At 45.0% G+C, this 17,379-nt stretch overlaps 1 protein-coding gene across 3 annotated transcripts in view; it reads left to right on the plus strand.

The window, feature by feature from the left end:
* Window positions 1-17,379, plus strand: part of RRAS2 (RAS related 2) — a 101,499-nt gene that overhangs the window by 1,210 nt on the left and 82,910 nt on the right. The window contains exon 2 of one of the 3 annotated variants that reach the window (XM_078058376.1): window positions 6,596-6,711. In XM_078058376.1, the coding sequence (XP_077914502.1) occupies window positions 6,634-6,711 (78 nt within the window). In that variant the 5' untranslated portion in view covers window positions 6,596-6,633. Of the gene's footprint in view, window positions 1-6,595; window positions 6,712-16,484; window positions 16,903-17,379 lie in introns of those variants that run through there. The other 2 variants (XM_078058375.1, XM_036119325.2) reach the window with 2 other exon arrangements.

The following is a 17,379-nucleotide window of genomic DNA, read 5'->3' on the forward strand; positions in this document are numbered from 1 at the left end:
ATTTGCTTATGTTCCTGGCCATATGCAAAGAGCATTTTTATAGGATTTTATTTCTACCTATGCCAGGCTATTATCCTCAGGAATGCATAACTCACACAGGCTACAGGGTGTAATTGAAACCATTTAGCTGAAAGGAAAGAGAAAAGAATCCCACTGAAATTCAGCAAAAGGCGCTGGAGTCCAGCTAGACCTGTTGGACTGGAGCTGGAAAGGTGTTCTGAATCTAAGGCAATTCTGGATCTAAGGCAGCTGGAGCTGGAAAGGCGTTCTGGATCTAAGGACCCAGGCCTGTTGGACTGGAGCTTGAAAGGTGTTCTGGATCCAAGCCAGCTTTCCAGAACTCCGCAGGACTTCTTGATCTTCCCTCTAGCTCTGCCATTTACCTAAGTTAGCTACTCTTTGTGGTTTTGCTTCTTTCTCTCTCTACCTCTTAATTTCCGTTCATCTGGCGGACTTCCTCACACTTTGTATCTTTTCTCAGCTTACTATTTTCTAGTTCTTTATAACACATATGTTCACAGTCTCTCTTTCCCATCCTTGACCTCACGATCTATGTATCCCTTTTTTTTTTTTTTAAGATTTTATTTATTTATTTGCCAGAGAGAGAGAGGAAGAGAGCACAAGCAGGGGGAGCAGCTTGCAGAGGGAGAAGCAGGCTCCCTGCTGAGCAAGGAGCCCGATGTGGGACTCCATCCCAGGACCCTGGGATCATAAACAGAGCCGAAGGCAGACGCTTAACCGACTGAGCCACCCAGGCGTCCCTGATCATGTATCCTTTAAGCTTCATCTCCTGATGTGTTTTACCTGATTCTCTTGGTATTCCCCAAGTCGGATTCCAAAGGATGAGAAACCTGTTGTGCCAGTTCAGCCCTATTTGAGCAGAGTTTTGCAGCAAAGCATCTCAGAGGATGTTGGCTACTCTGGATCTGTTGCCCATTCTTGACCCAGTCAGTTGTGTGGAGAGGAGGGGTCATAGAGCCACATGGCAAAGAACATGGTTGTTTAGGGCTACTCTGCTAAGCAGGTGCTTGTAGGTGATTCAGCTCCTTAAAAGGTGATCACTATCTATCTATCAGTTATCTATCAGTTAGCCCACCAGTAGCTGGGCTTTTATGTATAGTGCGATAATATAGATAAAATTATGTAGTGTGTTTTAATTATTGTTTTATCATAAACATATAAAGACTTCATATTTGTCCAGCTTAAATAGGCATAATAGTTCAGTCAGTGGATTGACTATGATTTATTTAAGCAATCTCCTACAATTAGATATTTAAATTCTGTTCTTTTAAAAAAAAATGTTAACCAATTTGGAATATTCTATAATGAACAACTTATCAGTGTATATTTTTACTTTTTCTTTTTGAATTTTTCTCTTAGGGGTGTATCAATTAGCAATGTTTTTCTTTTTTTAAACATTTATTTATTCATTTTTAGAGAGAGAGAGAGAGAGCAAGAGCCGGGGGCAGGGGCGTGGGGAGGAGCAGAGGGAGTAGGAGAGAGCATCTTGAGCAGACTCCACACTGAGCCTGAGGTGGGGCTTGATCCCACAATCCTGAGATCCTGAGATCACGACCTGAGCCGAAAGGAAGAGTGGGATGCTTAATCAACCATGCCACCCACGTGCCCCTAGCAATGTTTCTAACTGCAAAGAACAGAAAGCTTCTCTAAAGTTCTTTAAATTAAGAGATTTTTTTTTTTTTCCATGTAACATGTCACTCAAAGGTAGATTTGGTTCTCTGGGCCTTTTTCTCATGTTCATATTCTCAAAATGAGTGCTGAAGCTCTAGGTATAATATCAGCATTCAAGGTAGAAAAGAGGAAGAGAGAATGCCATTCAGATCTTCCTTTTCACTATTATCATCCTGAGTCACCTCTAGTAGACATAGACTTATGTCTCTTTGGCCAGAATTGTGTTACATGTTCACCCCTACCAGTATGGGAGGCTACAAAAGCAAGCATCTTTCCAACCTCCTTATTTGGAAGCAGCACAGAAGAAAAGAGCTGGGAATGTGTACTAAACTGGGATTTCTGGTGTTGTCGCAGGGGCTTCTCAAAAGTGTTGAAGCTGTGAAAACATTCCTTCAAGTAAAATCTTGCCTGGAAGCGTATTTGGAAAAGCTGATAGTTCCCATCTCCCCTGAGGAAGCACCCTCACCTCCTGCTTCCTTGCCCAACCTGAAGCATGGCATTTAGGTTCGGTCGATCAGACATTCTTTCCTGTCTTTGAATGACGAGCACGTGACAGTGTGGGGGGTGATCGGAGGTCATTTTCCTCTCAGCAGCAATGCCACATGCACCTGACTGGTCTTGCTCTGTGACCTGTGGTTCCAGCTGCCTAGCACTCTGGAATTCTCGTTTCCTGCATGTTTTCAGAACCTGGTTGTAGAGTTTCCTGGAGATTCTGCGAGCCTCTGAGTTTGTTTCAGCGCATTGACTTTTGGCTTAAGATAGGCAGGGTTAACTTCTTTTGCTTATAGCCCCAAGTCCTGACCAATACATACTCTCCCTAGCAGTGCCACGGACAAGGTTGCAAGGGGGCATAGTTTAAAATCTGCTGCCTTAGGATAAATCCCTTGGACTGGAATTAAGGGACAAAGGTACAAATAGTTTAAAGTTTCTTGATAATTATTGCCAAAGAGTGTTCCAAAAGTATTGTGAAAATTTACTTAACCACAAACATTGGGTATTATCGTTGTAACTTTTGCTAGTATGATGGCAGGGAAATGGTTCCTATTAGTGTTTTAATTTGCATTTATTTGAGAATATGAAGCTCAGCACTTTTCCTTATGTTGACTTATGGTTATATTTCTATTTATGGAAGATGTCTGTTTATTCAGGCTTTATTTTTTTCTGTTTACGACGTGAACTTCATATAATTTAGATATTCATTCTTTGAACACTTACTGCAAACATTTTTCTTGGTCTATTTTTATCTGCCTCTTGTTACTTTTCTTTGTACAGAAGCTTCACATTTTTATGTAGTAAAATCTGTTCGTCTTTTCCTTTGTCATTTCTTCTTTTGCTTCAGTGCTTTAAAAGTTACTATTCCTCCAAAGATCTGATAAGTAGTGAATTCAATTTCCTGCTAGTTTTTCTGTGATTTGGCTTTTATATATTTTAGTCTTTAATCTGGGATTTTGGTTTTTTTTGAGTATTGTATGAATCTAAATAATTACATTGGCTTTTAGATTGATAGGCTTTTGTGAACAAGCCAAGCCTCTGGGTTTTTGTTTTGCTTTGTTTGGGGTTTTAGTAATGCAAACGAAATTGTCCAGGGACCAGGGGCTTGTTATTGAGAGAAGTGTGAGTAAAGTAGAGAGAAAACTTTAGACAATTGAGATAGAAACAGAGACAGGGAAGCGCTGAATCAGAGACAGAAAAGCTGGAACAGAGAGTGAAACAGAAACAAAGAGAAGTGAGGAATCAAAGGTCAAGAAGCCAAAGGAGGGAAACCAAGATCCAGTGTAGGAGAGGGCTTAGGATGTCTCTGGGCCTGGAGCTTGGATGGGTGACCACAGAGGCTGTGGGAGTGACCAGCAGAGGCTGAGATGACACCAAGGGGCAACAACGGAGGGTCTCCCTCTGCCACACTGCCCCATCCAACGTTAGCCCATCCATGGGCCTGGGGAGGCCTCGCATTTCATTTGGGGCTCCCAATTTCCTCCTCATTCTCCAGTCAGCTCCAGGTCTGGGGATGGCAGGGCGTAGAGGAAAATATCTTTCCTCTTCTCCTATCTGTAGTCTTCCTTCTCTCTCCTGTCCTTTCCGGTCTGCCTTCAGGCAAGCATTCAAGGAAGATCCTGAAGACCAATCATCGAAAATGGCCACCCATGGGGGCTATATAAGCCAAATATCTCAGCCTGGCTCGGAAACCCCGTTATTATCCTATCTGAGGGGTTAAGTAACTGTGCCCAACAATAAAGGGTAGATCTGGATTCAAACCCTGGTCCCATCGAATTCCAAATCTTGCAGGTGTTTACCATGCATCAAGACATTGGGCTTATCTTATATCTCCACTAGAAATTATCTTCCCCAACATGCTTTCCTCTTCATCTCTGCTTATCCAGATGTCATCTTCCTATCACTGCCACCTTCCACATCCTATAGCTCAGGCTTCATTTGGTGCTGAGGCCTTACTTATAGTCCGATCTTCTACTCTTCCTTAAATATTATGGTATTTTTGTTTTGTCTCCCCATTGTAACCTGGGATGGTGTGTTTTACCTCTTTGGACTCCCTGCATTATTCTACACTGTGCTGCCCAATTGTTGGATCATTCACTCGATCACTCCAGGGAAGAGATGTGTTATGAAGCCAGCGAAGCTACTCCAGTGGGTGACTGGAGCTTATTCCCACTGAGAAATTATGAGACGTGATCTGGATTTTCCTAAACAAAAGTGAGGGAACTGCATCTCCTTAGAGTCATCGGCTGACGGTTGCTCTGGGAGCGTGGGGGTGTGAGTTGGGAGTAGCGGGGCGGTGGGTGCTAATTCCCTGAACTGGCCTGCTGGTGGCAAGAATGGACTTGCACAGTTCAGAAAAATGCATCAGGCAAATAAATGAAATTCTTGAGGCATTGGGTCCCTGAGTACATTGCAAAGTCCCAGGATATGGGCAGGACTCAATCAGCAATGAATGAAAATATGTTTCCCCTGACTTTCCCACCCTAGTGTTATTAAATATTTGAACTTTTTAATTGTATAGGTGAAAAATAATACTGACTAAACAAAAATAGTAACTGTGTCATTTTAATTTTTATGTATGATTCACATGACTTTTATTTTTATTTTTTTAAGATTGTATTTATTTATCCATGAAAGACAGAGAGAGAGGCAGAGGCAGAGGGAGAAGCAGGCTTCCCGCTGAGCAGGGAGCCCGATGTGGGACTCTATCCCAGGATTCTGGGATCATGACCTGAGCCGAAGGCAGATGCTTACTGACAGAGCCACTCAGGCGCCCTCACATGACTTTTTTTTTTTTTTTTTAAGATTTTATTTATTTATTTGACAGAGAGAGACATAGCGAGAGAGGGAACAGAAGCAGGGGGAGTGGGAGAGGGAGAAGCAGGCTTCCCGCCGAGCAGGGAGCCCGATGCGGGCCTCGATCCCAGGACCTGGGACCATGACCTGAGCCGAAGGCAGACGCTTAACAACTGAGCCACCCAGGCCCCCTCACATGACTTATAAAATAATTTAAAACTCACCATCCATCTAATACTTCTTTAATTATAAAGGACTCTGACATGTTCCAGTAAATGATCACACCCTCATCTCACCCTGTAAGGAGGTGTTACTGTTATTTTCATTTTAAAGCACCAGATAGAGAGCAAAGACATTTAGCGGCGTGCCCTAAACCATTCAGGTTGTCTGTGGTGGGGATGGAATTTGACATCAGGTTTTCTTACTTCAAAACCCATGCTCTTTTTACTGTACCTACGTGTCCTTTGGACAAACTTATATCTTTCGAATGGGAGAAAACAGACCAGCCACTTAACCTCTCAGTTTTTTGATCTATAAAACAAAAAGTAGTGAACATCTGTTGTTTGTGTCTCTCCAGCATCCTCTCGCTATTCTTCTGAGAGCAACAAAATGATCAACTGGGAATTTGTTAGAATTGCCAGTTCTTGGGCTCCACCCCCCCCAGCCCCCCGCAGTCTACTGAATCAGAAACTCCTGGGCTGGGCCCCAGCATCTGTGTTTTAACAAGCCCTCCAGGTGATTCTGATTCATGCTGGAGTTTGAGAAACACTTGCTTAGGGGAAAGAACTTAAGTGATGCCATCTTGCCAACCCCAGGGGAAACCCTGCTTAAGACAAGAGCCATGTAGAAGAAGCACAGCTGAGAGATACAGAGAGTGAAAGAGTCCTAAAGACCCCATTTGAGTCTCTGAGTCTGGTCCAGCTTGAAGTCAGTGCAACAGCTGTATCATGTAGTTACATGAACCAATACGTTCTTTTTATTTCAGTTTGAGTTGGGTTTCTGTCACTGGCCACCAAACACGTTCTGTTGAAGGGAACATTTGTTCCTCCTTAAGTTCCAAGGGGAGAGATTGTCTTCAAGCATTGGTTCTCAAAGTGTGATACCAGGATAGGCAGCATCAGCATCACCAGGGAACTTGTTAAAAAACACAGTTTAGGGACACTGGGTGGCTCAGTCGGTTGGGTGTCTGTCTTCAGCTCGGTCAGGGTCCCAGGGTCCTGGGATCGAGCCCTGCGTCGGGCTCCCTGCTCAGCACGGAGCCTGCTTCTCCCTCTTCCTGCTGCTCCCCCTGCTTGTGTGCACTCTCTCTCATTCTCGCAAATAAATAAAATAAAATCTTAAAAAACAAAACAAAACACAGTTTTTCAGACCCTCCCCCATACCTACCGAATCAGGGTCCTGGGGATGGAGCCTGGCAATCTGTGTGGGAATAAGTCTTCTTGGTGATTCTGATGTCCACTAAAATTTGAAAATCACTAGAGTGAGACTCCCAGACTCCCTCCCCACCCCTTATTCATCCTTTTCCACGAAGAAGGTATGCATTATCTAATTAATGAGTTCAGCAGAATAATCTGGGCATGCTCAGTTTAACTCTTCCCTTTGTTTTCTTTGGCAGCCTGTCAGACTAAAGGGGTGCTCATTCCGCGCTCCTGTATGTGCCACAGCTGTGCAGAGGCAGGCCCCCCAAAAGATGAGGCCTGCAGGTTTTCCAGCCCTGCCTGTAACTCAGCGGTAAGTTTATTTTGGGAACAGCATAGACAAGCCCACTTGGCCTCACCTCTAAGCCATGTCCTCCAGTATAGCTCTTATCGGTAATAAAGCTGACATTTTTGTCTCCATCTGTTGGTTTTCTGTGTCCTATTTCTCACTTGGTTCAGAACTTGGGTGAGGAAGAGGGCTGTTATTTATTGGGTCCCCTAATGCCCAACACTGACTAATATGGTTGGGGGGGGTGGAGTAGAAGATCTCTCAGGTGCCTTCCCTTCTTACATTTAGGGCATGGTGTCTCACGCTCTCTCACCAGCGCTCCTGAGTGCCCCGTGAAGAAAACCTTATTTGTTCCCACTAGACCACTGGTATTGCACCTGCGGGAGACAGAAAGATCCTGTGGCTCACGGGGCACAGGAGGGAAGATTGCAATCACAGAGCATTTCCTTTCAGTTCTCTTCCGAAACAGTGTAATCCTGTGGGGCAGGAATGGGGCCTCGAAACCACTGCATTTTAAAAAGCCTCCGAGGAGCTGTCTCCCTTGCCCTAGTGCTAGGTGCTACCAGCCATCTAACCTAAATCCATATGGCTGCATTTGAAGTTGTGTCCTATTCTGGAGGCCAGAGATGTCTTAGCTTACCATTTCCAAAGCAAAGACTTCCATTTTCTCTCTTCCACACTCCTGGTCTTTCACAGGTTCTTTGCAAATCTTTAAGACAGTCATAGGCACGGTCCTGGTAAGGGATGTGGATTAAAGAGGGGCCTGTTTGGAGCTCCATAAGCCAGGCCTGAGTGCTACAGACAGCATGATATTCAGGGTTCAGTCCCCTTACAGCAGCAGGCACGACTCTCTCCGGAAACATGCTGCAGGAGAGGAAAGGACAAAGCAACCAGCACAGTTGAACCTGAGTGGTACGGGACGACAGAGGTACTTGGTGTGTGTTGACCCTGATTCTTGTTCTTCCTGGAATAGTGAATTTTCCCAGATTATCTAACAAACACTAAATTTTCCACAGCTGGATTATATATGTACAACCTTGGCTCCTGCTTTGTCCGTATCATTAAAAATTGTTAATAAGCAATTTTTATTTGTTTATAAAACAAATAAAAGGGGCACCTGGGTGGTTCAGTCAGTTGAGCATCTTAACTCTTGGTTTCAGCTCTGGTCATGATCTAGGAGTCATGAGATCAAGCTCTGCGTTGGGCTCTGCGCTTGGTGCAGAGTCAGCTGGGGATTCTCTCTCTCTCCCTCTGCTCCTCCCCGTTCTCACTCTCTCTCTTAAATAAATAAATAAATAAATAAATAAATAAATCTTTAAAAATCTGTTCATAAACATGACTTCATATTTTTTCCGACTTAAAAAAGAAGAGATTGGACTTCATTAAAATAGAAAAACTTGTGCATCAAAAGCCATATCAAGGAGTGAAAAGTCACAGAATGGGGACTACCTCTGCAAATCACATCTCTGATAAGAATTTGCTATTCAGAATATATAAAGAACTCCTTGGGAGCCTGGGTGGCTCAGTCAGTTAAGCGTCTGCCTTCAGCTCAGGTCATAATCCCAGGGTCCTGGGATGAGTCCCGCATTGGGCTCCCTGCTCAGTGGGGAGTCTGTTTCTCCTTCTACCCTTCCCCCCTGCTCATGAGCTCTCTCTCTTTCACTCTCTCTCTCAAATAAATAAAATCTTAAAAAAAAAAAAAACTCCTGCAACTCAGCAACAAAAAGACAAACAACCCAATTAAAAAATAGGCAAAGAACTTGAATAGACATTTATCCAAAGATGTACAAATGGCAAGTAAGCATAAGAAAATATGCTCAACATCATTAGTCATTAGGAAAATGCAAATCAAAACTACAGTGAGATGCAACTTCATACCCAGTGGGATGACTAGAATCAAAAATGGAAAATAACAAGTGTTGATCAAGATGTGGAAAAATAAGAACCCTCCCACATTGCTGGTGGGAATTAAAATGGTGTAGCTGCTGTGTAAAATAGTTTGGCAGTTCCTCAAAAAGTTAAACATAAAATTACCCTTTGACCCAGTGATTTCACTCCTAGGCATATACCCAAAAGATCTGAAAACAAGAACTCAGATATTTGTGGGACGCCTGAGTGGCTCAGTTGCTTAAGCGTCTGCCTTCGGCTCGGGTCATGATCCCAGGGTCCTGGGATGCAGTCCCATATCGGGGTCCTTGCTCAGCGGGGAGTCTGCTTCTCCCTCTGCCTGCCGCTCCCCCTGATTGTGTTCTCTATCTCTCTGACAAATAAATAAATAAAATCTTAAAAAAAAAAACTTAAAAAAAAAGAACTCAGATATTTGTGTATGAATGTTCATAGCAGCATCATTCACAATAGCCAAAAGATGGAAATAATCCAAATTTCCATCAACAGAGAAATGGATAAACAAATTGTGGTATATCCATACAATGGGGTACTATTTAGCCAATAAAAGGAAGGAAGCATGAGTACATGCTACAACATGGAGGAACCTTGAACATTATGCTAAACAAAATAAACCAGACACCGAAGGACAAATGTTGTATGATTCCGCTTACATGAAATGTTTACAATAGGAAAATTCATAGGGACAGAAAGTAGATTAGAGGTTACCAGGGGCTGGGGGTAGGAGAGAATGGGGAATTGCGAAAGAAAGAAAGAAGAAAAAAAGAAAGAAAGAAAGAGAGAAAAAGAGAGAGAAAGAGAGAGAGAAAGGAAGGAAGGAAAGAAGGAAGGAAGGGGAGAAAGAATGAAATACAGGAAAACGCAAAGTCGGAAATAAAACTCTCCTGTGATCTCACTACTTAGGATAACTGAATATCCTACTGGCCTTTTTCCTTTTCATCTATTCATAATGATTAAGTACAAAAGCTTTGAGCCACTCATAGGTTCAAATATACACTCTGCCATTTATTAGCTACATGACATCTCTGTGCTTCAACTTTTTGTAAAATACAAATAATAATAGAACCCACTTCAGATGGTTGACTTGTGGATTAAATTGGATAATAGGTTTTCAGTAATTAGCACAATGCCAGGCTCCTGGTAAGTGCTCAGCAAATGGTAGCTATTATGTATATATTTTATATTTTCATATATACTGATTTGTATCCTATTCTCATTTTCCCATACAAATAAAAATTATTTTTAATGCCAAGTAGTATCCATATTCATATTGTAGCATCGTTTATTTAACCGAGTCTCTGTTGTTGAATATTTAAGTAGGTTTGATTTTTCATTATTTAAAAAAGATACAGCGGTGGACACTCTTGCTTGATTCTTCCTGGCAGCCACTGCCTGGAAGGGGGAGTGTGACTTTGACCCTGCTCCGTCTCCTGGGCTCTGGGGCTCCCAAGGCAGTGCACTACATTGAGTCAGGCGCCAAGCTGGGAGACAGAATCTGAGTTCCAGTCGCGCTTCTGCTCTATCTCTAGGCAGTGCTGGGGACCCCTCTTTTCTATCTGGGCCTTTGCTTCCCCACCTTTAAAATGAAAGCTTTAGCGGGAATGATCTCAGGGTGCTTTTTCTGCTCTAGGGCTCTATGATTCTCCGATGATCCTCCACTAAACTATGGATTCCTCCGGCTCTGTTGTGGCCTTCCTCAGGGCTGTGTGTGTGTGCCCACGCTTCAGCGTGTGTTTCAGTTTCTATTCTTAGCAGTGTGATCTTTAAACAAGGAATAGATTTGTGCATCTGTCTCATCTCAGATGCATGCAGCTCCTGCTGGGCTGTTTCATTCTCTATCAGCCATTCATTCACATTAGAAGCAGAGGCCCATTAAGGAAATAAGGGGATGGTGCGCTTCCATCAACCATGGTAAGAACTGAACGCTCTCTGATCTGAGGTTTGGCCCTCTTTGGTTATCAGGCCTGGGCTCTGTCTGACTCAGCTATAGACGAGGTCAGGGGGATCTTCGTTTCAGCAGTACCTCCTTCCCCACTCCACCCCTAGATCCTTTCTCTGGGATGGGCCAGGGATGGTATTTGGGCAATGTTGGTTTTTAGAGATGGTGAGTCATCAACATTCCAGATGAGAAGGTCATTGTTTGTTCTGAAATAGAGTGGACATGGATGAGTCTACTCTCCTCCAAGAGTTCTCAGTTATGGAGATGTCTCAGGGTTACTCTGGATATTTAAATATACAACTTCTGAGTCTTGGTCTGCAAACTTATTTATCAAGATGGGAGGTAGGGGAGCCCAGGTTCTTCATTTTAAGGTGATTACAGGTGATTCAGATGTGCATCCCAGTTGGAGAGCATTGGCAGATAGTAGTAAGATTGGCAAACGCTTAAAGCCCACAAAGTCCTGGCAGGTAACATCAATTGGGTTGGGTGCAATAGGACTGCTGGCAACCTTGAAGAACAGGAGCATCCAGACCTTTTCTCAAGGGCAGCCTGTACTTACATGGACCCAGTTGTCACATGATAATGTTGACCTGGTGTTACTAGATGTTCCCTTTAATTTTATTGGGAAGAGTTAGAAATCCAGATTTGTTTGTGAAATATCCTATTTTAAAATATTGATAACTCAATTACATATTGGTAATTCAATTAAAAAATTGAATTATGCACCAAAACATATCTGCTGGCCAAATCAGGTCTTGAATCTGCCTGTTGAAGTTTCTTGACAGCCCTTTAGCCAGACAGTCACTCAACTTAAGCCAAAATGATGCGTTCAACAGTTTTCTTGATTGGTAGCATTACACCATCTCTGTGTTGTGAGGCTCTTCGGGGTTCTGGGTAACATCCAGTTTGGCATGAGGTAAAGTGCTCTAAGCAGGGGAGTCAGAAGACCTGTGTCCTGCTAACAACTTGCTAGATGACACTGGGAGAGAAATTCTTTCCCCAGTCACAGGATTTCTTTCGGTAAGGTAAGGGGGATGATCTCTACCATTCTTTCCAAGTTTGTAGGTCATTCTTTTTGTAAAGATTTACATACTTACCTATTTTATTCCAGCTACTCGAGAAGCAAACTTTTCAGATTAAGATGAAAATTCATCTTTATTTGGCTTGAATGACAACTAGTTCTTTCTTTCCCATATTCTCCTATGTCATCAATGATTTGTTTTTGTAAAGGTTTTCTTTTTTTTTTTTTTTTTTTAAAGATTTTATTTACTTGACAGAGAGAGACACAGAGAGAGAGGGAACACAAGCAGGGGGAGTAGGAGGGGGAGAAGCAGGCTTCCTGCAGAGCAGGGAGCCCAACGCGGGGCTCGATCCCAGGACCCTGGGATCATGACCTGAGCCGAAGGCAGACGCTTAAAAACTGAGCCACCCAGGTGCCCCAAGGTTTCTTTTTGTGTAGGCTTTTGGGGTATTTTCTAAGGGCAAGAAAACATTTTGAAATAGAAGTCTAGGTGGAGTTGAGCCTATACGCTTCTTGCTTGCTGAACACTCAAATTTGAATCAAATAATAATAATAAAAAAAGGAATAGAGTTGATACAGGGGACATCTTGAAGTAAAAAGACATTTCCTTGATAGCTCCGATAAAATCCTGCAATTGAATCTTTTCTTCCCATGGTTTTATTAAAATATAATTCATATACCATAACATTCACTTTATTTATTTTTTAAAAGATTTTATTTATTTATTTGACAGAGAGAGACACAGCGAGAGAGGGAACACAAGCAGGGGGAATGGGAGAGGGAGAAGTAGGCTTCCCGCCGAGCAGAGAGCCCGATGTGGGGCTCGATCCCAGGACCCTGGGACCATGACCTGAGCCGAAGGCAGACGCTTAACGACTGAGCCGCCCAGGCGCCCCCATAACATTCACTTTAAAAAGTATATAATTCAATGGTTTTTAGTATTTTCACAGAGTTGTGCAACCATCATCACTATCTAATCTCAGAATATTTTCCTATCTCCAGAAAGAAACCCCATACCCATTATCAGCCACTCAGCATTTTCTTCAGTCCTGGCAACCATTAATCTACTTTCTGCCTGTATGGATTTTCTTACTTTGAACCTTCCATATAAATGGAATTATATAATATGTGCCCTTTTGTAACTGGCGTCTTTCAGTTAGCGTGATGTTTTTAAGGTTCCTCCCTGTTGTAGCAGGTACCAATACCTCATCATTTTTTATTGCCAAATAAAATCCTATTGTATGAATATACCACATTTTGTTTATCTACTCATCAGTGGATGGACAATTGGGTTATCTCTCCTTTTTGGCTAGTATGAATATGCTGCTATGAACTTTCATGTACAAGTTTTTGTATGGACATATGTTTTAATTTATCTTGGATCTATACTGAGGGGTGGAATTTCTGGGTTATATGGTAGGTCTATGTTTAACCTTTTGAGGAAATGCCAGACTGATTTCCAAAGCAGCGACACCATTTTACATCCTTACCAGCAGTGTATGAGAGTTCTAGTTTTTCCACATCCTTGTCAACAATTGTTATTATCTGGCTTTTTTATTATGGTGATCCTAGTGGGTGTGAAGTGGTATCTCATTGTAGTTTTGATTCCACAGTTGAATCTGTTCCTGATTGCCCTGACCTAGACTATATACCCACCCTCCAGCTAATTACTGTGGCAGTGGAGGTTGATAATCTTAAGTGAATTAGAGTGAACCCCTGGAGCTTGGGGTGGGTGCCATTCATAAACTAGAGAGGAAATTTGGAGATACTATTTGAAAGGAGGGAGAAATGGATGGCTCAGAGGCAACCGGCACATGTTTTCTATAGGATGGGTTTGCTTGCTTGGTTTCAGGAATTGTCCTATACACAGGGATCGTAGTGGTGCAGAGTAGGAAGGAAAGGAAATCTTGGGCAGGACTCAAGCATAGAAGCGGCTCACAAATAGGTGGATTGAAATAGATTCTACTGAAAATAGGCTGGTACTTCAGAAGGCAAGGAGCATAATAAGCGGGACACTTTGGTCATCTTCTTGGTCCTGAAGGATTATGGGAAATTATAGGGCCAGGCAGACATCCAGAGACATTTGTGGGAAGATTAACTGGCCTTTTCTCAGCGTTTCTTTGAGGTGGGCTCATCTTCCTTTTCTCTCTCCTTTTTCTCCTTTTCACATTGATGATAATATCTGTCATTGAGGCCTTTCTGGCTATTACTACTGTGTAACAAATATTTTGCTCTCCCCCACCTCCAAAAAATAGGTGTTTAAAACAACCATTTTGTACCACACTAAAAAAACATAAAAAGAGCTTGGCAACTAAATGCAATGCTTGACCCAGGACTGGATCCTGTGCTAGGAGGGAAAATGCTCTAAAGCACATTATTGAGTCAAGTGACAAAATTGGAATATCAATGTAGATTAGATGAAAATATTCATATCAATATTAAATTTACTAAAGTTGATAACCGTACTCTGGTTATATGAGATAATATCCCTATTCTTAGGAAATATACACTGAAGTACTTAGGGGCAGAGGGCCATAATGTCTGTAACTTACCCTTAAATGGTTCAAAAAATTCATCTTTATATATGGATTATATATATGTGTATAAAATCATAAATTTATATATGTGTGTTTCCTATATATATATATATATATATATATATATATATATATGAAAGAGAGAAATAGGGGGGTAAAATGCTCACAGTAGTGGAATTGGGTAAAGGTGGTGTATGGGTGTACTTCATACTTTACACATGGAAATAATTTCTAAATGAAAAACTGAAAGAAGCACAACAAGTTTACTACTTCATTTGGCTCATGATTTTGTGGGTCAGGAAGGGCTAGCTTGGGCGGCTCTTGCTTGGGGTCTCTCATGCAGCTGCAGTCAGATGCCAGGAGGGACTGCCCTCATCTGAAGGCTTGACGGCGTTGGGTATCCAAGATGTCTCCCAAGGCCGGCAGTAGGAGCTCAGCTGTACCTTGGACTTGCATGCTTACATGTGGCCTTGCTAGCATGGAAGTCTTGGGGTGGCCAAACTTCTTACTTTGCTTCCCCCAGAGTGAGAATCCCAAGAGAACAGGTGGAAGCTGCACGGCCCCTTCTGACCAGTCTGGCCTCGGAAGTTATACAGCTTCTTTTCTGCTGCATTCTATTGGTTCCAAGGAAGTCACTAGGTAGTGCCCAAGAACTTGCAGTCCTGTCCCCAAACTGGCATAAAATCTTACTGCATGCCAAGGCACTGTTTTATGTGCTTTATAGGTATTAACTCATTTGATTCTTACGGAAAAAAACAAAAACAACGACAACAAAAACAACCCTTATGGTAAGTAGTCTTACTTTCCTTAGAGAAGACAACACTTGGGGCACACAGTTTCAGTTCCCAACATCACACCTTTAGTGGAAGAGCTAAGATTTGAATCCAGACAGTCTGGCTCCAGAGCCTATGGCCTTATCTACTACCCAACACTACCTCTACATAAAGCTGTGATTCCTGCTACATTTGGTTAAACTGCCATACACACAGATAATCACTTAAAAAAAAGGTTTATTTATTTATTTGAGAGAGAGAACTAGTGGGAGGGTTAGAGGGAGAGGAAGAGAGAATGGCAAGCAGACTCCCTGCTGAGCACGGAGTCAAAAGGCGGGGCTCCATCCCATGACCCTGAGATCAGGGCCTGAGCTGAAACCAAGAGTTGGAGGCTTAACCAATTGCGCCACCCAGACACCCCCATAATCCCTTTTCACTCACAATCACTGGCATGCAGACTTCCCCAATACGTTCAAAATCATGTGACACAATTCTTATCTTCTCAGCTCTGACTTTTGCACATGCAGTTTCCTTTCCTTGGAATACCTTTCTTCTAATTATTCACCTGTCTCTATTATTTATTCTTCAGATCTTTTAGGAAGCCTTCCTTGACCACCCAACTCTCAGGTGAATGCTTCTGCTATGGGCACACATGCTGCATGATGCTTAATAGTTACAGCGCTTATCATAATGCCGTATAGTTTTGTCATTGTCCTGGCTGTCTCCCCCACTGGACTCTAAGTTCCCTAAGGGCAGGGACACGGCTTTGTTCAGGAAAGGATCTCTAGCACTGAGTACAGTGCCTGGTATGAAGTATGTACATAATTACAAAGTAACCTCTCACTTATACTCCTCTAGACAATGACCAAATATTTCTCACAGATACATGCAGCCACTAGGACGCTCTCCTGACACATACAAGGCTGTCCCATTCACTCTTGTCCATGCACCCTCAATCACTGTGACTTATTGCCCATGCTCAGTCTCTGTCATGTTCCTCACACACCCTCACCACTGCAACCCAACACACACAATTACTGTGACACAGCTCTGATCCTCAATCACTGTCACACACTGTTTTTCACACAATCATGGTCACCATCTGTACTCTTGTAACAGGGTATTTACTCTCCTATAAAAACTGAGTTAAGATGACAACAGCTCTATTTTTCACACACGCCTTCACATACTGTATTTTTTTATCCACATAATCCCTGACAATCCCTGGCATTACACAGTTATGGTCACACACTGTCTACTGTCTTCTTCCTACTCCCACTTGACACCCACTTCCCCTTACACGCGCACGCGCGCGCGTATATACACACACATACACACACACACACACTCACAGTCAAGGGATTGGAGGGGTCCGGCCGCGGGGGTCTGAGCCGCCCTCTGTCAGCGCCAGAATCTCACTCCCACACCGTACACACTTACACACTTACACACTTACACTCACTCGGTCACTCAACTCACTCTCATAGTCGAGGGACCGGAGGGGCGGGTCCGCGGGGGTCTGAGCCGCCGGGGGGTCAGCGCCTGAGTCTCAGCCCCGGCCAGCGCGGCCCCGCCCCGCCCCGCCCCCTCATGCATATGCAGCACCTCAGCCTAGCAGCCCGGCCCCCAGACGGCCATTTGTAGCGGCGCTGGAGGCTGCGTTCGGCAGGCGCTGCGGAGACGTGTGGAGGAGCGCGCCCCCCGGCCGCTGCCGCCCCTGGCCCCTGCGGTCCTCCCGCTTCTCCGCGCTTCGGGCGGGACCCGGCCAGCCCGGGCGCCGCGCCGCCGCCCGGAGCGGCCCTCCCGGCAGCTCCCGGCGCCCGGGACCCCCGCCCGCCGCTCGCCCGCAGCCCGCCGGCCGCACACGTCTCCGGAGCCGGGCCTAGGGCGGGCGGCGGCTCGGCGTGGCCGGGCGGGCTCGGCGGCGTCCCCATGGCCGCGGCCGGCTGGCGGGACGGCTCCGGCCAGGAGAAGTACCGGCTCGTGGTGGTCGGCGGAGGCGGCGTGGGCAAGTCGGCGCTCACCATCCAGTTCATCCAGGTGCCTGGACCGGGCCTGCCGGGGCGCCGGGGCGGCGGCGGGCGGGTGCTCGCGCTACCTGTGGCGGGGCGGCTGCCGCGACCCCGCCCCGGAGGCGCCGCGCGGGCCGGGGGCGGGTGTTGGGGGGGGGCGGTGCGGGCCGGGCTCTGCCCTCCTGCCCTGCGGCCGTGACGCCGCTCTCCTGCCTGCCCGGCGCCCTGCTCGGCGTCCCGGGAGTCGGGCTTCTCAGGAATGTGTCCGGGAGGGCGGAGCTGGCAGGGTGGGAAGCGCCGATCCACCTTATCGCTCCGGTCGGGGCCGAGTCCTCCCGGGAGGCTGCGCCGCCGCGCCAGGCTTCCTGCCCCGCGGCCCGGGCTCGGGGCGTCGGGTGTGGGGCTGCAGCCCCTCGCGCTGGGCTTCCAGCCGCCGCGGCCGCCTCCTGCACCGTCGGTGCGATCGCGGTGGCAACTTGGCCGCGGCTCCGCGTGGTCTGCGGGT

The sequence above is a fragment of the Halichoerus grypus genome, chromosome 11 (genome assembly GCF_964656455.1).
Source record: "Halichoerus grypus chromosome 11, mHalGry1.hap1.1, whole genome shotgun sequence".
Classification (NCBI taxonomy): domain Eukaryota; kingdom Metazoa; phylum Chordata; class Mammalia; order Carnivora; family Phocidae; genus Halichoerus; species Halichoerus grypus.